At 34.7% G+C, this 26,566-nt stretch overlaps 1 protein-coding gene across 2 annotated transcripts in view; it reads right to left on the bottom strand.

Annotated features, from left to right (window-relative positions):
• The window catches only part of LOC146993430 (regucalcin-like), a 41,387-nt gene extending 25,953 nt beyond the window's left edge, over positions 1 to 15,434 (bottom strand). Inside the window, exon 1 of one of the 2 annotated variants that reach the window (XM_085808706.1) lies at positions 15,278 to 15,434. In XM_085808706.1, the coding sequence (XP_085664832.1) occupies positions 15,278 to 15,314 (37 nt within the window). In that variant the 5' untranslated portion in view covers positions 15,315 to 15,434. Of the gene's footprint in view, positions 1 to 7,791; positions 7,962 to 15,277 lie in introns of those variants that run through there. The other variant, XM_085808705.1, reaches the window with a different exon arrangement.
• Between the last annotated feature and the right edge of the window lie 11,132 nt (positions 15,435 to 26,566).

Here is a 26,566-nt window from a genome sequence, read left to right as displayed (position 1 = left end):
AGCAGGTTTGCATTTCTTTCGTACTGTCCTGGTAGGCATGTATATTTCAAATTAAGAAAATTTTCACATTTAGTCGAAATTTTCACATTATCTCCAGAACTGGAGTTTTAATAAAATTTGGACAAATAGACAGATTTTAAAGAAATTTGGTATGAACATATGTTGATATAACACAAACTACTATATTATGCAATAGTCATGATGCACAGGCATGATCTATTATGCAATAGTCATATGCACAGGCATGATCATGCGTAAGACTCATCAGTATATAGAAGAGGTTACAAGAAAAAACAAAAATGAGGCTGAAATGCTTAATGCTCCCTTCTAACAAGCTAACAGACATACAGCTCTCATAATGTGGCTTTATATTGGGAATGAGGCAACCTTTGAGTCCTATGGCACTCTATTCCATTTTTGTAACAACGTTTGAGGCCCTAGGGGAGGGGAAAGACGAGTTACAATTAATGCCTCCTAAGAGCGTCTTAGACATGTTCCTAATGTGTAAGTCTGGAGACCTGGTTGACTAATTCGTACGGTTAATATCCTCAGTTTCCATAAAATCACTCATCAGCTTAACCATTCGTGGAAGAGCTTATCATTCATAAAAACGAGCTAAGAGCCAATTGCATCTCTTAAAATGCAAATAAAGATATCGTCGTCCGTTTGTCAAAAAACCTGCTGTTTTCGTTCCACTCAGTTTGCTGGAAAGAGATACCGTTTAACATGGTGCAGAGAATATTTGCTTCGAACCAAGCGTCAGGCAAGATCATTCGTTTTACTGATGAGTTCCCGATTCAGCCTGGCCACTGTTTCCCAACAAACCTTCATCTAGGGAGGACCAGATACCTACTGCCTATACTCTAACGTAAGGAAAGATACCAGTATGGCAGTGGTGGTTTAATTTTCTAGGCAGATATATACTCTTAGGTTATGTGCATAGATCTTCATACTTTGGTAGAGACACTGTGTCTGCTGCTAGGTATGTAATATATATATTTGAATTGTATTAGCATATGTCCATCTCGGATTTCATTGGAATTTGGATATCGGTTCTGGGGATAATCAATCAAATGTGAAAACCTCTCTTAATATGAACAATGTAGTTTCCTATTCAAAAGTCTCCATAAAGGCATCTGCTAGTTGACGCAGATACTAAATAATCATCTCTGGCATGCTTTGCCATAACTAAATAATCCATTCCAAGCCATATGGTGCTCTAAATATAACATATCTTTCAACATTTATATCGCTTGAATAATTACTAATTAATAATTTCATATTTTGTATACTTCCATTTTAAAGATGGAAATCGAAAATGTCAAGTGCTCAAAATTCATAAAATTAATTTAAAAGATAAGGGTTTTTTTAAAAAAGTTTTTAAGGCCTATTCCACTTTTTAAGAAAGCTATTAATTTCTAATTTTATAAAAGGTTGTGTTTTGTTTAATTCTGGATTGTATTATAGGATGAGGCGATAATGTCTTTTCTTAGTTTTATTTAAAAACACAACAATAATAGATACATTAGGTCGAACAATAATAGATTACATTAGGTCGAAACAACACCGATAGTTCTGTCCGGGATTCGAACCCTGGCTAAAGGGGGCGTTTTCATGTTTTTCCTCATGTGTAACATGTATACGAGCCAGTTTCTTTTAGCAAATCCTTCGCGAAAACAGTCCGCTTCTGTTAGGCAGGCAGCCCTCGAGTGCTTTCTTAGTGAAACTTTGCATTGACTTTAGTCGAATAAACCAAAACTAGTCAAACGTTTCTCATACTGAGTTTTATAGTTTCCAAGTTTACGCGCTGTGGTAGTCAGAACTCGACTATACTCACTCCGATCTAACTTGAACGGAAATTCATCAAATTTGGCTCTGGTTTTAGTTCCCTGGCCCTGAAACAGCAGGTTTGCATTTCTTTCGTACTGTCCTGGTAGGCATGTATATTTCAAATTAAGAAAATTTTCACATTTAGTCGAAATTTTCACATTATCTCCAGAACTGGAGTTTTAATAAAATTTGGACAAATAGACAGATTTTAAAGAAATTTGGTATGAACATATGTTGATATAACACAAACTACTATATTATGCAATAGTCATGATGCATACTACTATATTATGCAATAGTCATTAGTTCTCGATAATTGATACCGATGCGACTTCGTGGAAGCAAAAAACGAACTAAATTTTTTTTTTTCAGCTGGTTAGCAGCGTTCAAATTCGAAGTGCAAGATCGTCACGTTTGGCGTAACTACAGTTGAAGGCAGCAACATTCTGCCATCCGCTGAATGATTTCATTCAACAAATAATATACAAGAGAATATCAATTCAGTTATAACAATAAATACTTTAAAAATACATAATATTCCGTATTGGTTGTAAAACATAGTAATAAACATTAATAATGATAAAAATAGAATAAGCTATTCCAAATATACTAAATATATGCTAAATAATGCAAAATGCCAAGTTGTTAGACTAGTTTTAAGTTCACAAAGAATTCACCTGTTTACAACAAAATAGATAATTTTGTTACTGGTCATTTCAACAGACAATTTGAAATTCGAACGGTGATTACCCTTACATTATCATCAGTTACAGGTAATACTAATAATCTCTACAATACGGTCAAGGGACCATTTATAAACGGGCAAATGATTCTCCTTTACCAAAACTACAAAACTGATTTTAACATTATGTTTTTGAAGCTGCCATTTGTTTCTTTGTTGGAGGTGATTTAGTAGTCATTAGTCCATTTTTTCCAAAAACCCTGGACAAGTTTGGTAATTTTTTGCCAACAGCTTAATCTGTTCATAGGCTTCTCTAGAAGTTCTGGTTCTGGAATCGCTATTATAGATCTAAACTTTAAAAAAAAAAAAATGACCTGGAGTTAGAGTTTCAGCACAATCGTCATCTGCCGGTAATGGAGTGATGGACCTAGAATTTAATGTACCTTCTATTTGAAGAGTCACTGTCAGAAATTCTCCATACGTAAGTTTCATTTTCACTACGACACGTTTAAGATGATACTTAAATGATCTGACACCTGCTTCCCAAAGTCCTCTAAAATTGGGAGTTTCAGGAGATAAAAAGATCCCTTTTGCTTCTTCAAAAGTCGAGTAATTTCCTAAAGATTGATCTGGATTCTTAATAAGATTATACAATTTAGTCAATTCTTTACTAGCGCTTAATAAATTTGTTGCATTGTTTAAAAATATGATCGAGCTTTTACCCGTACGAGAGTTCAATGCAGCAATGAAGGTATCAGATGTCAAATCTGATACTAACTCAAAATGAGTACATTTTGCCTTAGTGGCAAAGCAAACAAAGATAACAGCAACTGTCCCTTTCGTTGATGTTTATATAAAACGGGCCGCAAAAATCTATTCCTGTGCCATTAAAAGGTGCACTTAATGTCACCCGTTCCCGAGGAAGATGTCCCGTTATCTGCTCACCTACAATTGGTTTAGCCCTTCTACAAACTATACAATTGTGCACAATTTCTCGTGCCAATTTTCGACCTCCTAGAGGCCAAAACCTTAGTCTGATACAATTGAGCAACGCTTTTGGACCTATATGCATATATTTCTTATGATAATGTTCCATTACTAATTTAGTGAACTGATGATTCGCTGGCAGAATAATGGGATGCTTTTGTGTGAAATTTAAATTAGCACTTTGCAAACGTCCGCTTATACTTGGATTCAATGATTTAAACAACTTTTACCTGTAATCTGAGATGTCCTTTCAGGTTTTTAATATCCTCTAAAATATCTCACTTTGAGTTACCTTGACCAGATATAACTCTGCCTCACTGATTTCCTCTGCTGATAAAATTCCTGTTCCTTTTTCTTGGTTGCGACAGTTATAAATGAACCAGGAAATATAACTTATATACAATAGTATACTTATTTGTAATATTTAGAGCATTGTAAAATAGATTAATAGTTAATGGTTCAACTAGAAAGTTTTGCAAATGATTTGAATTAAAGTCAAGTTGAGAATCATTAATCTCTGAAGCAGTTTGTTTAGTTTGTTATTCTCTGAAGCTGTTTCAGTTACTAGCGGAAAATCTCATCTAAAGTCTGGCTGAGACATAGTTATATACGAATCACCCACTTCTGTTCTTAAGTATGAAGGTCCATTCCACTATAGTTTATGATGCTCAGTTTGATATGGAGTAACACCTCTTGAAATAAATTTGCATTTTCATTCTGATTTCACAAACTCGTGTGTAAGTTGCTGAATTTTGGCAACTCGATTAGCTGCAAATGTCTTTAACATGTGTGAAGAGTTCCCAATACATGCAAGAACTACAGAGGAGTCACACCACATATATAACTAACCTAATTTCAATTTAAGTGCTTTTAGCACCTTATTTGTTAACTGCGATAGTAACACTGCACCACAAAGTTCAAGGCCTTGGGATAGAAACTGATTTTAACGGCGCAACTCTTGATTTACTACACAAAAGAACTACTGAACTGGAGCCCGATTGCGATATACATTTGACATAAATGCATGCTCCGCAAGCCAATTCTGAAGCATCCAAAAATCCATGCGTTTCAATTTTAACAGCGTTACTATAGACAAAATTTTTCGATTGATAATTACAGCATTACTTTTAGGCATCGACGTGATGAAATTCCTCCACTCACGAGATTCCATTTCGGGAAGCACATCATTCCAGCCAATTTTTAGAAGCCAGAGCTTCTATCCTATTACACCGAGTGAATCAAACATTCGAGAAATATTTGATAAAATCAGTTTCTTAGTATAGTAATCATGTGCTTTTGTAGTTACATTGAATGTGGAAGGGTCTGAATCTGGATTCCATAAAATACCTAACACCTTCGTTTCATTTTTCATGTAATTGGAGAACGAATTATCTTCAGATTTAGTATCAATATTAATCAGCAATTCTTTGTGATTAGCGAACCATTTATGAAAGTTCATGTCTCCTCGACTTAAGATTCACTAACTGATTTTGCAGTTCTTTAGTTTTTTTCTAAGACAACTGTTCCCGACAGAACATCATTCATTTAGTCTTGAAGTCTTGAAGTGTGACTGAAGCAGCTAATGGAAATGCCTTTCCTTCGTCGTGAGCTAATTGTCATAGGAGTTTAGTAGCAAGGAAAGGGGCACTAATAGGGCCATATGTAAGGGTATTCAGTTCGTACGTCTTGATTTCTTTCTGGGAATTTTTCTTCCAAAGGATTTGTTGAAATGTTTTCTGGCCTGTATCTATTAAAATCTGGCGATACATTTTTCTGTATCAGCAATGAACGTGAAAGTGCGTTTCCTGAACCTTATCATAATGGAAAACAAATTTTCCTGCGTTATACCTCCATTCAGTAACTGATCATTTAAAGATGTACCATTTGATGTCTTCGCAGAAGAGTAAAATACAACTCTCAGTTAGTCGAACTTTTCTCTGGACGAGATATATTCCATGATGCGGAATATAATAAGATGGTTCCAAATTTACATTTCGTGTACTTCTTTCATTAATCTAAAGTTTCGTATTCCTTGAGAAAATCTTGATACAAGGATAATAATTTTGGTTCCTTAAGCAGTTTGCTCCATAACGAATTTAAACTCTTTAATTGGGGTATCTTTAGAATTGCCTAGAAGTAAATGGCTTTCACTCTTCATAGGCATCTGGACAACTAACCTTCCATTTTAATATCTATAATGTGTTCTTAAGAAATGATTTTCGCATAATAGTTCTCCCTAATCTAATCTTTACAGATTTATCATCGTCTTCGTCTATCCTTTCAATTTCCCAGAAATTCCGTATGCTCTGATTCAAATTCTCTAATTCTTAAATCAACCCATAATTTCTGTTGATAATATAGCCAAATAAATTTTGAAGTATAAGATCAGAGTTTTTTAGTTTAATTTCTTCGCATTTTAATAAGTCAAAAAAGATTTTAGCACCTATTAGCAGATCAATCTTTCGAGGCGTGTAAAATTAAGGATAAAAAATTCGAAGTTTCTATAGTCTTCTTCTTTTTTATCAAGGATATCGGCATTAAGTTTTTGTTTTATGTTGAAGGTTCTATCATTCAAGCAGGAAACCGAAACGTTAATTTTCTCTCGATCTTAAGCGAAGTCTGGTTGAACATTCAACAGTCATAAAGTTACACATTCAACCGTTATACAACGATTACTCTGCAAGAACAAAGTTCACCACAGCGACCACCATTCATAGCGGCAATTTTAAATAATAAAACTTTTCAACTTCCGATAAGTGAGAATTTTTAGAAATTATGCTATTAAATTGAATTTGTACAATAAATTATTCCAATCCTCATATTGGCCAGAAAATGTTGGCAAAGGCATATCCGGTAATTTAATTCTACTCCCAACATCCTTACCAGTTGAAAATTCTGACTTTCGATTAACGGTTGCTGTCTTACAGAAGTTTTTAACAGTCTATGCTTTCGCGTTTTTAAGAGAATTTGTCTTTCTATATACTGTTCTATTCTGTTAATTTCATCTTCCAAATCATCAATCGCAATATTTTTTTCTATTCCTCTATCTGCTAAATATAAGGCCTGCCACTTTAACCACTAACTGAGCAAGTAGTTCTTCAATAACATCACTGTTTGGATTTGAATTTTCAATTTCGATTTAGGAATTTATCTAATACCTTCGAAGTAATAGTTCGCATAGATGCTTTTTTTTATATTTTCTCTATTGTACTTAATAGTGAAATAAAAGAATTTTTCAGACAGTTCGAAATTTAAAGCGATATATAAACCTAACAAATTTAATGATTTAAATTTTCAAATTATACAGTTCTTAGTTCACTTACCCATTTTCCTCAGAGTAACGACGCCATATTTACAAAGAATATGATCACATCAAATCTATCGATCCGAACATTTTTTGACTCATCAGTGGCCAAGTAGCCTGTAAAAACCACCACAAAGGCATTCTTTCCCTTAGATGGAGAACCATCGTACACTTCGTCATAGGTAATCAATTGACTAAGGGCATATGACACAAAAATGGATTACAAAAGTTAATCCTGCATATGGATTTCAAAAGAGAAAAGTATGATAGGCTAGTCTTCTCTGAGGTTACTTGGATGCTTTAGATCAAAACTCAGGTAAACGATTACTTTTTATTTTTCCCCTTTCTTCCGTTTCTGGTGGAAAAAAAGTGGTCCATTTCTCTCATCCAGTAGAAGATATATATATATGTAAAAGCACTTTATAGCTATGAAGCCGATATGAGTATATTTCTTTCGTAACATAAAGCAAAGGATGTTGCCGGAATTTTTGAAAAGGCAGGCAGAATTAGAAATTTACATAAATGCATTGCAAGCATTAAAAAGAGTCATTAAATTTAACACTTAATTAAAATTTCGTATCAAATAAAGGTTCAATCGTTTATTGAGGCTAAGTTTTATCAGCGTTAAATAAAATTTATGAATAAAATATCAACCAACTATATACCTTTTATTTAACTGCACTTTTTTTATTGAAATTACATCGCTTTTATAAAAAATTAATTTAAAATGCAGAAAATTCGTAAATTAATTATTTAGCATTACCCAGACACGCGCAAACAGAAACCATTAAATTAGCCGCAAATATGCAAAGACAACGGAATATAGTTATGAATACCTCTTCTACGTAAAGACAATTTTCTAAAGGTAGCAATCTTGGAATGTTTGAATCATTAAAGTAACATTAACAGAAACTTTTAAATTTAGAAGTAACATTCGTTTGTATATCTAGCAAGATATTTAAAATAAAAAAATAAATGAAGAACTAACCTAAGTGAACAGCTTCTGTAAAACCAGTAGTCGGATCCAGTCGGCAGATATCACCGACAAAATAATCGACATAATACAGTCGCTGGCTATGGACATCCCAATGGGGTCCTTCGCCAATATTGCTCAGTCTTTTCGAAACTGGTATCACTTTCATGACTAGCGATGCTTCTGATATTTGAATAAAAACTACACTCTCTTTTAAAGAGATCTTGATAGAGTGTCACGTGAACGGCTATTCATTGATAAGAACCTCGTAATCTCCTTTATTTCTATTTTCATTTTAATTTCCTTTTAGGTGTACATGAAATAGGTGCTACAAAATACGAAGGAAATTTAAAGAAGTATACGTTACTCACTTCTTGCGGAATAATGACTGAAACGTTGTATTCGCTGTTGATGAGGCTATTGTACTACTTAAAGCTCTTGTGATGACTTATAAAATGTTATCACTAATTATATTATGAATTAGTAAGCTCCAGTTTTCTAACGAATTGAATAATGCTTAAAATTTAAATGACCAATCAACGTACTTGTGTCCTGTCCAGCCATTGCTTTCAATCACCAATGATCTGTCTCGTCAATTTTCTTGACGTGTAAATAACTCATCGAGCGTTCGTCGAGAGCTAAATTTTTTTAACTGTTAAATGATCTCTTTCAGATTGTTTTTGATTGCCCTCATTGAATATCTTAAGTTCGATGTGATTTGAATCGGCATTAAAGGATTTCGCTTTAACTTAGAAGAAATTTTCGTTTTTCCATTTAGGGATGAAATGTAGCAGTGTAAATCAAATAGTAAATATACGCACTGCTGAATTCTTTAACTTAAGGATCACAAGTGTATTATCGCCTGATGTCAGAACGAATAGTAAAAAAGAGGTTGTGATAAGAGCTCTAAATGATGTTAAATAGCTTAAGTTCACGCCGGGAAATAATGTTATGAATCTTACTTCACGGCACCAATGTTATATAGAAGAAAGTTTCGCCACCAAGGTTAAATAGTTTACTTCTAGGTACCAGTTATATCTGAAATTCCTATATTGTTAAATGTTAAATATGAAACTACTTGCCGTTAAAGGAAGTGATCGTATAGTGAAACGTGTACAGCATTTTTGCGTTGTGAAAAAGATGCATTCCGGGACCGCGCCGTGAGAGGATCGAAAACATAAAACATATACAAGATATAAAGGAAAAGTTCATATTAAATATATAAAGAAAACATACTGTAAGAGGTTCCAGATTAAATATCAGTTTATTCAATTACAACACAATAAGAAAAGTCTTAACCTCATCTGAGAGTCTGTTCATTTAAATTCATAAAAAACTTAAGGTTTGTCTGGTGATTTAAAAGAAAGGAAAGGGAAACAATTTATGGCCTGAGAGTTAAATTTTAGATTCGACGTTGTTTTTACTGCTAAGGACGTTTTTGAAAAAACTTGCCTAAAGTTCCAACACACCAAAAAAAATAATACTTATCTTGAGTGGACATCTTGAAGTGGAGGAGAGCTCATATCTTAGCTCTATCCTTACGTTACTTGGCAAATCCGCAAGACAGAGACTCGAACGGCACGGCAATAAATTACATCAGCTATACCGTCAAATCTTACGCCTGCTACTGGTTTCCATAGAAGAAAATTATTCCCACTGGAAGCAAGAGAACAGCTTACACCGCACGGCTGTCTGCCTAGACTCTCAGCTCCACCAAGGAAAACGTAGACAATTAAGCTAGGCATTTTAGAGAACGGCTAACGCAGGCTTCCAGTTGACTAAGGTGACATAATTCCTTCTGTTTTCAAGTCGGAGTTCAGAGGACATCGTCCTGACTTTTGCCGATACAGATAGAGACCCAAGTCTCTGTTAATTTTTTTGTTATTCGCTCAACAGTTTTTTTTTCTTCGCATTTTGAGAAAACCCGCGGCCGGGGAGCATAATTGCCGCTCCCCGCCGGAAGCACTGCTCGATGCCGACTAAATCTTGTCCTTTCTCCGGTCAAGAGTAAGTGTGTCTCGCCTCTTAACCAAACGCGGCCGGGGAGCATATTTGCCGCTCCCCGCCGGAAAACACCTCTCGGAGTCACTTACATTTTGTCCAGCAAGCCCAAAAATCAGCGAGTCAGTCCGAGAGTCAGCCAAAAGTAAGTGTGTCCAACTCAAATTTCCTTCTTGTCCTTCACCAAACGGGCTCCCACTATGGCTTCACTTATCGCCCCCTTAATTATGGCAAAATCTTCGTTTTCAACTCCAGAATGCCGAAATAAGGGTGATCGCGCATGCGCGCCCTTCTTCACTTAGCCAACAACCGGACCCTCAATCGCCAAAACCTGAATGACTTACATTGAAAGAAAAGTAGCAACCTTTGACCTTTCCGTCACGTACTTTCCTCTCTTAAGGTCAACTAACAATGAAAATTCTTTCTCGAACATTCTAAAGCGCGCGAAATCATGACTTGGCGAAAATTGCCTCCCTTTCCCTGCTTCTTTCACAATGAATAAAAGTTTGTACAAGATTTACAAATAGAGGAAAATAAATAATACTCTTTTAAACTAAATAATATTCCCAGAAGCATCTGTCTTTCCCCAAAATTAAAGCCTTAAAATAAATAATTCATAATCAAATAAAAATTAAGATTTCCATAAATCATAAAATCATTCACCTAATTTTTATAACGCTATCAGATAATTTCTCTACATAACATTCCTTTCCTCTAAGGAATTAAATTTTGGTTTACCAAAATTTAGCAGACAGACACTTCTTGAAATACCATGACTCATACTGTGCAATAAGGCTAAAGGATAACATACTGTAACAATATTTCACACGACTCCTTGGTAACAGTGACGTTACTGACACATTAAATTTCAAGTCCAAAATGTGCAAGTAAAATAACAAGATTAATCAAAGCAATTACTAATTAAAATACTCAAGGAAGATCATCAAAAACAATTAATCAAAAACATCAATTAAATCACTTAATTAAACCTAGAAATACTCAGAACACATACAAAAATAAAAATAAAAATAAGGCGGTAATCACAAACAAAATATGTCTAAGATCAATCAATAAGATAATTAACGCGCCGCAGATACATAAAATACATTCCTGAGAAAATAAACACACTAATAATTCAAACAATTCCAAATAAAATATGTCACATGAACGTATTCAAATAAGGAGTAAAGACCCCTAAGTACTACGAAATTGAATAACTTCTAAGATTGAATCCCAAACAGTCACGTCTAAGAACAGAAGCGGCCTGATCAGGGCCAAGCATTAGAAAAGAAAAGAACGTTACAACACAAGGAACCTCGGAACCAGCCGAAAATACCCCACACAAAGATCAGAAAGAAGGAAAACGTGATTGTCCAAAAATTCAATCCAACCAAAATCAATTCCGAGAATGAACATAACGAATACGCTGTGCAAATACGAATTAGAATTTTATCCAAAACACACAAAAATAATAGTAATAATACAACCTAATGTATATACAAAATGACGTTTGGCCAATAATTACAAACAGATACTACCAAGATACACATATAGACATAAAATGAAAATACAATTAAACTGTAAAAATTTCGTACATAATTCAAATGAGCAATGAGATCAGCGATACTTAAAAAAAAAATTTAAACTGCAATACCTAAACAAATACACAAATAGTCATTATGTTAAACCATATCAAGTCAAAAATATTTCACTGTAATTCAAATCAAGCCAAAAAAAAATCAACCAGCAAGAGTGAAGTGTCGCTAAAAATTCAAACCTCACGATAAACACTAGTGAGTAACAACACCAAACTTAAGTCCCCTTAGTAAGACAACACCAAAAAAAATCAGTAATTCTAAAAATCCATTAGGTCCACACAAAAAGATTTCAACTAGTCAAAGAAATCAGTCAAAGCTGGACTGAAGCACGTTACTAGAACACTAAATAAAATATCACAAATCACAAAAAGTGTTCAAAACAAACCCCCAATTTAGGCAAAAACTGAGATCTATTCTGCATCAGACTTTTTCAAAACGTTGTATAGTAACCTAAGCAATAGCTGTCAGCACACCTCCACCCAAACAAAAGAAACAAAGTAACTCTTTACCGCGTCCATGTAAGCTGAGAAAAGCGCTGTATTATAAATGACAGACTCAAACTTTACGTATCAAGCAAACCTCCAGACACGTTGAAAGAGAACATAAGATCTCTTATCTCGGAAAGAAAAGTGCGCTGACTGAAACGTTACAATCCTGAACCAACACAATGAAAAAGATACAACAATAGATTTCTCAGATAACAAGTTCCTGTTTGCCCCCGGTGTAAGAGGTCAAGTGCCACCATGAAGTGCAAGTATTTACAAGAAAACGAGCTTTCAGGACATTACAACTTCACGCAAGACCTAACTGCAAGCAACAAATGCAAAGTTCTCAAAAGTGCTAAACTAAAAAAAATACTCATAACTCATAATTCAAAAAATCCCTAAAAATCACACAAATGAAACCCATAACTCAAATTCTTCTATTTTCCTAAGACCACAGAAATCTCAATTCTTCCACAGAAACTAAACATCAGAGAACTTACATTTTACGGACCTTGGCAGAAACCACCAGAAAACAACACACAAACTTGATACAACTATCTTGATACTAATAAGTCAAACCAAAACAAGAATTGACCCCAAATTCCGCAACAAGTCCAACCAAGAAAGAAAATTCAGTACCTCAAATCACATCTATTACGATTAACTAGCAAATTCAAGACAAACTACTTGTAATCAACAGAAAATTCCCGCTCATGAGTACAGAGCAAAAGTAACTAATCTTCTCAAACTTATCTAAAAATTTCCACAAACCAAATTCCCGTTGTCACCAAAATTCTCATTAAAATTCACTTTCTACAATTCACAAGACTAAATTTCTACTGTTTAAACAATTCTCACCTGACAACTTTTCACAAACTTAAAACTCAGAAGATAACTAATCTCAATTACTCTGACTCATTAAACTAATTAGAACTTCACTCAAGCTGATGAATGCAATACAAAAAAATTAAATAACCAAACATCACTATTGCTGATCTCAGGCAAAAATCCAAATCTAACCCATGTTCATATTAAAACAGAATTTGGCAATTGAAAAACAATCTACAATTTTTTTTTAACTCATTCATTTGTATCATTATGTCTTAAGAAACCATAAAATTCATTGCTCAATACTAAATTAAATTTCCTAGCACATTACACAATATACTGGAATCATAACAAAACATTGTAAATCAAAAAGCAATAATATACTACGCTAGAGAATCATGAAAACATTACATACATTTCACCAAATATTATTCAATCAATTAAAAAAAAAATCAGAATTTCTCTAACGTTAACCCCTCACAATTACACATTTCACAAGATTCTAGGTTAAATAATTAGCAAAAACACACAGACAAAAAAAAAAAAAAAAAAAATTTCTAGCTACGCCTAGCTATGGCTTGTCTCATTCAGTAAAATAATTAAGAGTCTTTAATCTCTTTCTCTTAGAAGTGCTCAAAAAATGAGTCCAGTTTCTACCGACAAGCACTCGAAACTTTATACAAGGATACACAAATAGCATAGGATTGTGAAATAATTCATTTTCCATCTTGTATCAGAAATCAGAAGTATACATCCAGAAAACACTCAAGGATTTTCAACAGTAAAAATGTACAGTACCTATTCTGCTATATTAAAATATATTTTTTTTAATTTTAAAGTTCAATTCTGTTTGCCTAACGTTAAAGTCCAAAATTCCTGAAATTCACACACATTTTCAAACTTTATCACTCTCGTATTAACAAATAAGCAAACCCAAATCAAAAACTCTAATTAATCCTAGCACATAAAATTTAACTCCTTCCTTAAAAAGTAAATTACACAAAATATGTAAATTCAAACTTCAAATTCAATTCTCGATCCGATCCCCCACTAAGCAGAGGTCACGGCACCAATGTTATATTTACTTCACGTGAGAGGATCGAATAAACACACAAAAAAAAAAAATAACTTATCTGTAGTGGACATCTTGAAGTGGAGGAGAGCTCATATCTTAGCTCTATCCTTACGTCACTTGGCAAATCCGCAAGACAGAGACTCGAACGGCACGACAATAAATTACATCAGCTATACCGTCAAATCTTACGCCTGCTACTGGTTTCCATAGAAGAAAATTATTCCCACTGGAAGCAAGAGAACAGCTTACACCGCACGGCTGTCTGCCTAGACTCTCAGCTCCACCAAGGAAAACGTAGACAATTAAGCTAGGCATTTTAGAGAACGGCTAACGCAGGCTTCCAGTTGACTAAGGTGACATAATTCCTTCTGTTTTCAAGTCGGAGTTCAGAGGACATCGTCCTGACTTTTGCCGATACAGATAGAGACCCAAGTCTCTGTTAATTTTTTTGTTATTCGCTCAACAGTTTTTTTTTCTTCGCATTTTGAGAAAACCCGCGGCCGGGGAGCATAATTGCCGCTCCCCGCCGGAAGCACTGCTCGATGCCGACTAAATCTTTTCCTTTCTCCGGTCAAGAGTAAGTGTGTCTCGCCTCTTAACCAAACGCGGCCGGGGAGCATATTTGCCGCTCCCCGCCGGAAAACACCTCTCGGAGTCACTTACATTTTGTCCAGCAAGCCCAAAAATCAGCGAGTCAGTCCGAGAGTCAGCCAAAAGTAAGTGTGTCCAACTCAAATTTCCTTCTTGTCCTTCACCAAACGGGCTCCCACTATGGCTTCACTTATCGCCCCCTTAATTATGGCAAAATCTTCGTTTTCAACTCCAGAATGCCGAAATAAGGGTGATCGCGCATGCGCGCCCTTCTTCACTTAGCCAACAACCGGACCCTCAATCGCCAAAACCTGAATGACTTACATTGAAAGACAAGTAGCAACCTTTGACCTTTCCGTCACGTACTTTCCTCTCTTAAGGTCAACTAACAATGAAAATTCTTTCTCGAACATTCTAAAGCGCGCGAAATCATGACTTGGCGAAAATTGCCTCCCTTTCCCTGCTTCTTTCACAATGAATAAAAGTTTGTACAAGATTTACAAATAGAGGAAAATAAATAATACTCTTTTAAACTAAATAATATTCCCAGAAGCATCTGTCTTTCCCCAAAATTAAAGCCTTAAAATAAATAATTCATAATCAAATAAAAATTAAGATTTCCATAAATCATAAAATCATTCACCTAATTTTTATAACGCTATCAGATAATTTCTCTACATAACAATGAATAATTGTTACATACATGTACTACTAAAAAAATCTAAATTTTAAGTGAGTAAAAAAAAATAATGTTTCTTCTGGTGTAAACAATAACCACAAATGCAATATTATGATATTGAAATGGACAGCAGATGACGATCTGTTGTGGTATTTATGGCTGTAGCCTTTGGCATTCGAACTTAGAATTGGAAACTGAAATTTACGTACTTGAAATAAACTAAAATCAGGTCTTAAATACTTACGCCTTTTTTTAAAAGAGGTGGTCATTTGATCTTTCATTTAGTAAGGTTATAAGGTATTTCTCCCGCCTTTTTGGCATGTCTTCGTGGCGCGCATCCAGATGTCCGCGGTTCGATTCCCTGAGAAGGCGTTGCTAATTTTTCAATCTCTCTTGCTTCTAAAAAAATCCTAATATGTCTACAGTGGGGCCCGAACTAAAAGGCTGTTGGATGATGATTCTCCACACCCAGGATTTGGTGATTGGGTCACCTAAAACCCCAGTCGCCCTTTAAAAGGGGGAGTATGTAAGGTATTTCTCCCGCCTTCTTAGCATTCCTTCGTGGTGTGGTAGTCTGTACGCTGGGCGCGTATCCAGAGGTCCGCGGTTCAATTCCCGGCGAAGGCGTTGCTAAGTTTTCAATCTCTCTTGCTTCTAAAAAAGTCCTGATGTCTCTACAATGTCTTTTCTTTTTCGTTTTCAAGAGCTGGTCATTTAATCTTTCATTAAAACTCCATTTTCCTGTTAATAAATCATTTGGTTTGGTTGTAATTTAACGTTCAGTATGTGTAGTATATATTTTACATTCTTACTGTATAGAGTAAGGTAATGAATAGTCAGTTTACAAAGTGTTTTAAAGTAAGATAGTTTTAAAATTAGATACAAAACATTTACTCTACATTTTTTACATAGTTGAAAGAAGTGATTTTGACTTAATAAGAGCATTAAAAATACATATTAACTAATTATTATTAACTTCGCAGCTTGTTATCTTTTCCTAAATAGGGACTCATTTACATACCTATATTCTATTAGTTTATGATAGCACCGTGATCAGCTGGCTGATAATAGTCGAAAAGAGTAGATGATAATACAACGCCATTCTGTTGCGTTTTATCACTTCGCTATATTAAAACTGAAACACTTTCTTAGATAAGAACAGACATTGATTTAACCAGCCTTGATAACATAAAGGTCAGGTTTTGGACTCTGATGACGTTTTTATGAGTTGCATAACTCAAAATATAATAATAAACGTGACGTAATGTTATATCATCCAAAAGTAAGTATTTTTAATTGCTTGCTTATTAGCTACCACATTGCATTAAAATTATCAAAACTATTATCTCTTTGAACGAATCAGAATTGAGGTTACGTTAGAAGAACCGTCATAGAATACTGCATTTTGAGTCTCATTGTTACAGAAAACTAGTGTTCTCAAATTTTATATAAATCTATCGTACTCGAAACTAATCAAGATTGTTTCGATTTCCTCCTCGTCACTATTTATACCCGTGTTTCAATAATGAAGTTAAATTCGCTACAAAATAATGTAATATTAAAGTTTTGTGTTTTATGATTAAATCTGACGAGTTGCGCAAATCTGTTGTATCATTAAATCTGACGAGTGTCGCAATTCTGTTTTCTGCATCAATCTCATATAAAGGATTTTTGCTTCCTTGTTTACTATTTTCTAATTAAACGTTTTAGTCATTTAGGTAAAAGTTTTCCTTTCTAAATTATATTGAAATCCTGAGTCTGAAGTTTATACTTTGAAAGAGATTTCAATCTTGTTTCTGTTCTGAATTATCATATTTTAAGAGTTCTAAAACAATCCAGTTTATCTGTTTTTCACCGACGTAAATTCATTTGACCCTGATCATGTCCTACAAAGACGAGAGATTGGGGAATTAGGATAACCAAAAGCGCACCTAAACTCCCTACAATGCATTCAGAGTGAGTCGGGTGGTGTGTGGATGGGTGTCAATATGGCGGTATCTCTTTAAAATGTCTGTAACGCTATAAGAAGTGTCTCTTCTTTTCCACATAAACTAATCTAGATCCTACAAATGAATCAGGCGAATTCTCACAGGCGTGAAGTAAATACTAGCACAGGAGAAGGGAGAAAATAACCCTTTATTATTTCCAACTAATAACAGAAAGGCACGTACTTCGTGCTTTACAATAACACCGACAACTTGCGGTGGAACTTAAACGTTATAACATAAATCAAGTCTAAATAGAATACTGCTGGATTAGCACGTTAAGTTACGGCTAACTTAGGTTAACTCAACAAACCTAACAGTCGGGAGAATTATTCGAAATGGCCAAAGGGCGTAATAACGTAACAGCAAGATCAGCAACGAAACATGCCCTGGCTAGTGAAAACACGCTCTGAATAAACTCCAAGATTCACCCGTTTAAATACTCACTTCATTTAACTTTAAATTTACATCCTGGCAAGGAAATGCGAGGGGAAATTGAAGAGTTCAGGAAAGATGATAACAAAAATTTGAATAAAAGGTTAGTTATACAACGCGCCATAAACGAATGGTCATAAAGGGCCGTTCAGACGAGTATTCATCTGAACTAACGGAGTCATCTGGCAAAGCCAAAGTTGCTCCATAATTTCGAAAACAACAGTTTTTCTTCACAGTGGAGCCAGGTAGAAAATATGAACTTCATGTATAGTGGACCTAGTTGTCACATGAAACCGACTCCGTTAGCTCAGATAAACCACAGGAAAGCAGCTTTTTTGAACTAATTTCACCCTAAAACATTATACCACGTTGACTGGTTGCATATCGCTCGAAAATGCTAGAGGCACCCGCTCGGTGTCCAAGTTGCCTGCACTCTCTCATACGCCTACCTTCATTTGTAAGGCAGCAGGGAGTCTTGTCGTTGATAATTTTCTATCATATTCACTCCTCATCTCAACTCTTCCGTGATATCACGGCAAATGTTTATGATAAAAGCTCGCTGTTAATGTAAGCCCTCTCAAAGAACGGCCGAACATCTAACCTACATTAACCAGCCGTCGTAAAGCTCTCCATATTTATGTTGGAGCAGAAGAAAACTTTAGAAAATTTTTTTGTCTGGTGACCTGGGATTAGGTGCGGCGTTTTGTGCTCTGTGATGTCTGTTCTCTTGCTTTGGACCCCCTATAATGTACATTTTCTTTCTTTTGCGTTCTCATTAAATACACTAACAATGGTGGCATTAAATTGAATTTATCCCGCGATAGGCGCGAGGACCATTTATACCGATAAGGAGGTTAACGTAAAGCCTCTGGTGAACACGTCCTGTTTACTGCTATTAATTGCGAACACATTTTTACAGAATGGCTCAATAAAATACAAAAACCTATGAGGAGACAACCGCAAAATTCCACTTTTTATGGATCAGTGTACCACCATACTCAAACGATAGATTTCTTGCAAAATGTGAAAGTTGTTCGGTTTCCGGCAAATTGAATTAGTATACAATCTTTAGATCTGGGTGCCATAAAGAAAATACTCTGCAGGCAAAGGTTGATTCAAATAGCCTTTCAAAATATAACTACAGGAAGTACCAAATTTTTTTTTAAATTCTTGAGGCTACGAATATGATTTCACTTGCCTGGATTCAAATAAAACCACAAAAAATTCAAAATTGCTTTATTAAAGTGAGGATTTTCGAAACAGACTCAAGTGAAAGTGTTGACGATGACAGTGATAATGAAACTGTGGTTATGGATGGAAAAAGACTGGAAACTACTCGCATTAAATATTAGAATCGAGGAATGCGTAAACTGTAATGCCAATGTAGTGACGTCAGACTTGCGTACAGTTGAAAAACTGTTTGAACATTTTACCAGATGAGCATTTAAGTAGCCGGAATGAAGAAAGTGAAGAAGTAATCTCGCCTTCTCTTCAAAATGCTATCTACTGCATTGATACCCTTAGAAATTTCTTTGTGGGTAATAATAAAAGCGAGGAAACATTTCAAAAACTGAATTCCATTCACAACGCTTTACTTAAAGTTCAGAATCAAAAGACATGTCAGATGACATTTAAAAACGTTTTTTTTGAAAAAAGTTAAACTTTGCTTTAAAATGTTCTTGAAAAATATTGTTTCTTACTCAAGATGGTAATTCAAATAAAAGTATGAGTATTCTTTTCAAATTTGACGTAAATACGTACAGAAATTTGCATTCTTATGATTTTAAAAATATTAAATTTGTATTAATATCATTTTTAAAATATTAATTATAAAAGTAAAGTATTTTTTAATATTTTAATTTTTTAAATATTAATATTAATTTAATATTAATATTAATATTTAATTAATTTAATAATTTTTAAATATTAATATTAATTAAATATTTATTTAAAATATTAATATTAATTAAATATTTATTTAAAATATTAATTTAAAATTAGTTTGAACAAAATTAATACTTTAAACAATTTGAAAGTATGACAATAAAGTTTGAACAAAATTAATACTTTAAACAATTTGAAAGTATGACAATAAAATTATGTAATATCAGTAGTAGTTTAGTATTATCAGAACTGTGCATATATATATATATATATGCACAGTTCTGATATATATATATATATATGTTTCATATCATGAATTGAAATTTCGTTTATACGTCTTTCTCGCTTATACGTCTTTTGGGAATGATCCCTTTTAAGACATATAAACAAGGCTCCAGTGCACTTACTCTTGTGGCGGTAATCTGGAGGTTATAGGTCGCACTTTTATATACCTAAAAAACGTAGCTTCAGATTCAGCTTTTCAGTCAGTCTGACATCTCCTCTGAAATCCATTTACCATCTTGAGAAAATAGCCCAGTGGTTGATCATAAGCTTTTATGTATAAAGCCAAGTATAATTATCTTACTTCAAGTGCGAGATTAAATACATTTTTTAATAAAAGTAATAAATAAAAAGAATTACACTAAGACTACAAATAAATGTAACGGCAGCAATAATTTATCTTAGAGAGTTTAATATCTTTGATGCATAAAATCGAAACCATGTAAAATACATTACGTTAAAATTAATGTATGGTTGTTAAGCGCGTTGTCTACATATAGCACTTGACAGAATGACAGAATATATGTAAAACTTACAAAATCAAGATAAACAGTTGTAAGCAGGTGTAGTTTTAGGTCGCTTAAGAAGTTAGAGATATCACAATTGGACTTTGGCCAATTAAACTCATTAAACGACAGTCAGTGTCACATAATAAAACTCACGAAATGAATTATCAAGAGGATAGAAAATTTGTTTAATGGCTAGAAGTAACAACTAAAATAGAGTAGTGGTAATCTGCAGTCAACAGTTGTCGAAGAAGGGACTCTAGAGTGAAGAGTCTGGAAGGTAGCGATCAAAAAGAACTTTCTTCTTCAGCATTGTTAATTCTCGGTGTTCTACTTCGAATTCATAGCTACTGTTGACTTGTTCTTCCATTGTTATTGTCATATTCAAGTATTTTCTTTGAAGACCAGGTCAGTGTCTGCTCGAGAAACGCGGGTACTTATTTCAGCAATATACTTAGGCATGATGTCTGCAAATTATTTCCTCTTAATTTCTGCATGGCCTGAAACAGCAATAAAAGGTAGAGGGCTCTTATTCTCTCAGATTAATTTAGTTTAAGCAATTAGACAATTAAGGGTTTCCCATCATTTGAGAAGACCTTACTAGTGGCCGAGTGGTTAAGACTGCTGAATCCTAGTAGTTCGATCTGGCTTGAATTGGATCTCAGACAAACGTGCTGGCTGCTAATTTGCAAAGTTATAAGGTATTTCTTCCACTTCCCTAGCGGTCCTTCGTGGTGTAACGGTAGCACGCTGGGCCGGTATTCCACAGGTCCGTGGTTCGATTCCCGGCGAAGGCGGTTGCTAATTTTTCATCTTGCTTCAAAAAAAAAAAAAAAAAAAAAATCTTAATGACTCTACAAAGTAATATTCACTTCGTGGTTTTGATAAGAATTCTTTCCTAAATGTCAGGGAGTTGTTGCCCTGCCTATTCTCAACTTATACAGCACAGGTAAAATTCAAACTTTACTTGACTGCTTCTGGTGAGTTTCAAATAAAGCGGGAATTTACAAAACTAAAGGGTCAAATACCTATGGATGATAAGTGATAATGCAGAGAAACATCATTTATACTTCTTTCAAGGGCTCATTCACAAACGACATATAATGAGAAGGACGCATAAATGAAATTTTGTTTTTCACATCTACTGCATATATTAGCTGCATAATTTTAATACTACTAATCTATCACTGATATTACACAATTTTATGACCTTCATTTCAATTTCTTTAAAATATTAACTATGTTTAAACAAATTAAAAAATTAATATTTGAAATAAATATTTAATTAATATTAATATTTTTAACAATTAAACAATTTTAGCAATTTTTTATAATTTACATTTTTAAAATGATATTAATACAAATTGAATGTTTTTAAAATTATAATAATATAAATTTCTGTACGCAGTTACGTAAAACTGAAAAAAAAAAGTCATAGCTTTATTTACTCGAAATCCAACTTCGTTTAATATCCAATTTATTTCACTTTACGAAGACATACAGATAAAAACATTCAGTATTTCAATAACGTAACTAACTTAACTGCTGCTTACTTAGAAGAACGGGAATTTCCCGATCATCACATTCGAAAACAAAATTGGTTGCCAGATTCATGCATCAAACAAAATTAAAAAAAAAAAAAAAAAAAAAAAAAAAAAAAAAAAAAAAAAGATTAAATAATAAGAAACAGGAAATGCTAAACTTAATAGGAGTCGCAACATCGTTCCCCCCCTTTGCATTGCAGGCAAGTTTGCCTTAAAAGCAACGCAAAATGAAGCAATGAAAATGTATACATATAATAGACATAAACATGACTTGATACTGAACTAAGAAGTATAAACGTGTGAATATAATATTAAAGAACAAGGAGCACCTAAATGTCATTACAACTATCAAATTCTAAAAAAAATGTCAATAGCAGTTCTTAAGTCCATCCATTTAACAGGCACTATTTGACGACCGCTTCGAATTACCTTTACATCTTCAGGAATCTCGTTATCACAAGACCCAAGCATTTAACCCAGGAGACTCGGGTTCGATTCCCCACATGGGAACTATCTGATGTATCAGACTCGGTCCAGCACTCAAACACTCGTTTGAAGAAGCATATGCAGGTCGCTTGAAAGAAGCGTCGAACACTGGGCGAACCTTCGTAGTAGTGCTGGATAGTTTGATAGTAGGCCTATGAGGGAGATAATGATTGCTGCATGGAGGTCCGTGTTTTCCCTTTGTATTCACGAACAAGAGCCAGTTTCTCTTAGAAAACCTCCATGAAGGTATCTCTCACCTTTGGGCAGGCAAAGGAATTGGGTTATCAACAGTAGTAACTTGCATTACTTGTTCAAAAGAGTCATTTTTAGGTAACTGGTCTTAAAGACTGTCGAAGGTCCTAAGATCCATAGGTTGAAAAGTAGATGTCGCATTACGAGGCTAGAAACACAGTTTTGACTTTCCCACATTGAGCTGTGAGCAATTTATTTGATGACGATATAAGAGTTGAATCTTGGATCAAACACACAAATGAGAAAATATGCATTCTTCAAATGTAACTGTATTCTTCATGAAAGTGGTATAATGACTATCTCAAACGAATTTTACTTCATGTTAAGTAAATGCTGACTGCAATTGATAAATCTTGTTATTTGGAGAGCGTGCTAATTGAAACTAAGTGAGGGATTCCTGTAGAGCAGTATTATGGAGTTAACAGAATGGTATTATGCGTTGATACATAATTCTTCAGGATATGAGAGTTCAAGTGCTTGAAATTTTAAAGAAATCGCAGCATTCTTCTGATCATATTTTTATTTTCAGCCAAGGTAGGCTAAAGAATAAGTCGTTTACTAGGAGTTCACTTTATCTAAAAAACATTTAAAATTTGCATTTTGGCATTAACTGAAGTTTATGCGAACTAAATAATTAAATTTATTAATATATTTTTTTTATCTCTACGTTTCACGGTCCCCCTCCTTACATGTGAACTTTCTGCATACTGCCTTGCTTAGAGGACTGGCTGTTCTAGAAAAAATGCAAATATAAATTGTCCGTAAACAAAGGAGATATTTATTCTCAAAAATGAAACTTTTCACTTGGAAATTTTAATAACATCCTTTCATGTTGTCTTTTGTAGCCGACCTATATACCATAATGCAGTTGATTGTCTCACATAAAGTTATGATAAAATTTGATTGGGAAGTCAGATAGAATGGAAAACAAAATACAGCTTCATAAAGAAACTTAAGAATAATCAGAAGAAAAAGGTATTTTCAGAAATCTTTTAGTTAAAGAAGAATTTAATTCCTTAAAAAACAAAACATTTTGTGCATCACCAGAAAGTTTGAATATGTATACCCAAAATTTATTTATCTAATTTTCAGTTATGATTAGACAGATATCTGGATAAAAAATAGCATTACGTATGTAACGATAACATCATTACACAACTAAATTACGTTTAAACAAGAAAATTAAATAAAAATGAAATTACTGTTGATATAAAAAAGAATTTTACCCTTTTCAAATGCGTATTTCCGATCTTATCTTATCTAGAAATATCACATTTATTATTTATTTATTTTTTTAAACTGGAAATTTTTATATAAAGATTTATTTGTTTAGATTGCTTTTTACAGTAATGAGTAATATTTTAAATAGAAAACTGTATCATGCTTCGAAACGAAGATTAATAACATTGCATATTTAATATATTGTTGCGTTTTTTTCTTCTGTGACACCAGTTGTTACGTTATTTTCTGCCTTCACGTTCGTACGGGGTTCGTAGATTTGGAGTGAATAACGACAACATTTAATGAAGTTTCGAAACACACTTTGTTGGCCAGTATTAATCAGGACAGCTCCAAAGTTACCTTTTACAGTCGTCGAAAATCTACTATAAACACGCCGACACAATCAGCGACACAGCTTTCAGGTTATCAAGCTATCACGGTAGAGACAGCTTCACTGCAAAGCAACAGTGTACAGCTTCCGACTCTGCTTGGTCGTTCTCAGAACTCCACGTACTGAGACTCTCCACGCTACAACTCGCGATGCACTTCACGACACACAGAGCACGGCTCCCGACTCTTCGGTTCAGTCGTTCCCGGAGCTCAGCACGCTCTCTCGACTATGCACTAACGGCGATACACTAAGAGACCCCTTCGGTGAACTCGACGACCCACTCGGCACTCGCTGCCTGGCTGTCAACTCGATCGACTCCGCAGGGATTGACTCGCTAGATGAGACACCAACTCGATAGCGTATTTTTACTTCCTCCCTAGGAATTTCAGCCCGCGACTAAATTTGGCGATTTATCAGGTCTTGGCGAAATTGTGACACCAAGCGCATGCGCAAAAGAAAATAACGCTGTCGGTTTATGTTTCAAATTTGTGATGGCTGTGAGTATGTCAAACGACGTGGAAAATGAATTTTATAAAATTTTATTTGATAGATATTCCTACGAAGTAGTCTCTTCCAAGTTCGGAGTAAAAGAGGATTCGAGCAGTGGTCCCCCCCGTTTGGTTACGTAATTCAGAAAATCTACAGCTCTGCAGAAGGTTTTTGTTTTGTGTAATTATGGCAAAGCCTCGAGGGCTATCTGTCTAAGGGGAGGGATGCCTTCGAGGAGGACTTTCTAAGAGAAACTGGCTCGTATACACGTTACACATGGGGAAAACCACAAAAGCGCCCATGCAGCCAGCCCGTCCGCGGGATTCGAACCTCGGACCTAACTACCAGTGTTCAGCGACTTTACCGCTCGGCCACTGGTGGGCCTCTGCAGAAGGAAGTTACTAGCATGGAAAGTGCAAGACCAGGGTGTCACTCTTAGTTCTTTCAGGAATACAAAATTTACCCGCTCTCATAAATTCATTGCATATCCTGGAGAATAAGCCTTTGACAAATAATTGGGGGCTTTTCTTTCCTCAAAAATCTCAACCTCTGTGCAAGGCTTGAGTGCGATGGAAAGAAAGGCTTGCATTCAGAAGTTGGACTCGGATTTTTAAGACATGTTTAGTATTAAAACAAAATTTCTGGCTTAAAATTGTGGTTCACTTGCATAAAAAAAGTGCCTGAGCCCTTTCATTTAGAGCTTCGGCTAAAATTATAATTTATCTCGAAAACTGAGAAGTACCAGAGCCGGGCTCCGGCGCAATTTAAGCTCTGCTATATACACAAATTGAAGAGATATTTAAATACCACCAACCTGCACCCCTTTAATTCTCATTCTAAACTTTTCAAAATAAATACAGATTTATCATATGAATACAGTGCATCAACAAAAATATATGTGGTACTCAATTTTTTTGTTGTTCATTCTTCAAAAATCTTTTATGTGACCTCAATAATTTGAAAGAAAAAAATGAAATTATATCTGAACAATGGCAAGTTCTGTATTTTTAGTAAAATGCCCACTCAATCCCTAAATATTAAAAATAAATATTTAGGATTAATAAATATTTTTAATATTTGGAAATTTATTATTCCTTAATTATACGACTACTATAACTAAATCCTTTATGCCACTTCTCTTTTACAGAGGTCTTAAAGTTACTCTCAGAAAGAACTAAGGGTTTTAAAAGAAAGCATAGGTTTTCATTTTTCTAGAATGAAAATGTGAAATTATTATTTAGCATTTTTATTTAATGTAATGACTGCAAAAATGAAAGACATTTTAAGAAAACATACTGATCTAAGGCAGATTTTCTTAAATGCTTTGATCATGTATGAAACAAATGTTTGTTTATTGAATATATTAATTTTAATATTTTATGCTAACCATAACACAATATAACCTGAACTGCCAGTGAGCAAACAGGCATAGAAATCATAGGAACAGTACACATTCAAGCAATGGCTCAAGCAAGCATCGAAAATCTACTATAAACACGCTGGAGCAATCAGCGACACAGCCTTCACATTGTCAGATAATAACGGTGGAGATAGCTTCATGCAAAGCACCCGACTCTGCTTTCCGGAGTACAGTTCTCGGTTCTGCTCGGTCGTTCTCGGAACTCCACGTACTCTCGAGACTCTCCACGCTACAACTCGCGATGCACTCAACGACACAACAGAGCACGGCTCCCGACTCTTCGGTTCAATCGTTCCCGGAGCTCAACACGCTCTCTCGACGTTGCACTAACCGCGATACACTAAGAGACTCCTTCGGTGAACTCGACGACCCACTCGGCACTCGCTGCCCGGCTGTCAACTCGATCGACTCCGCAGGGATTGACTCGCTAGACGAGACACCAACTCGATACTGACAATCTCGCACTTTACGAGGCGTTCTCACTCACCCTCTCGAAGAGGCACACACACTACGACTGCGGACCAGCAGGGTTTATATAGCTTTCGGCTTGTGTTCGAGAACATTCTATAATAAACCGGTAAGAATTCGTTCCAGAAGGTTCTCCAACGGTCCATGGTATATCGCCAATTTTGTCGTCA

This window comes from Stegodyphus dumicola, chromosome X1, assembly GCF_044657685.1.
Source record: "Stegodyphus dumicola isolate Sdum_Otavi_A_Nest chromosome X1, ASM4465768v1".
NCBI lineage: Eukaryota > Metazoa > Arthropoda > Arachnida > Araneae > Eresidae > Stegodyphus > Stegodyphus dumicola.
The sequence above is the reverse complement of the archived record's forward strand: the minus strand, read 5'-3'. Positions and strand labels throughout refer to the sequence as shown.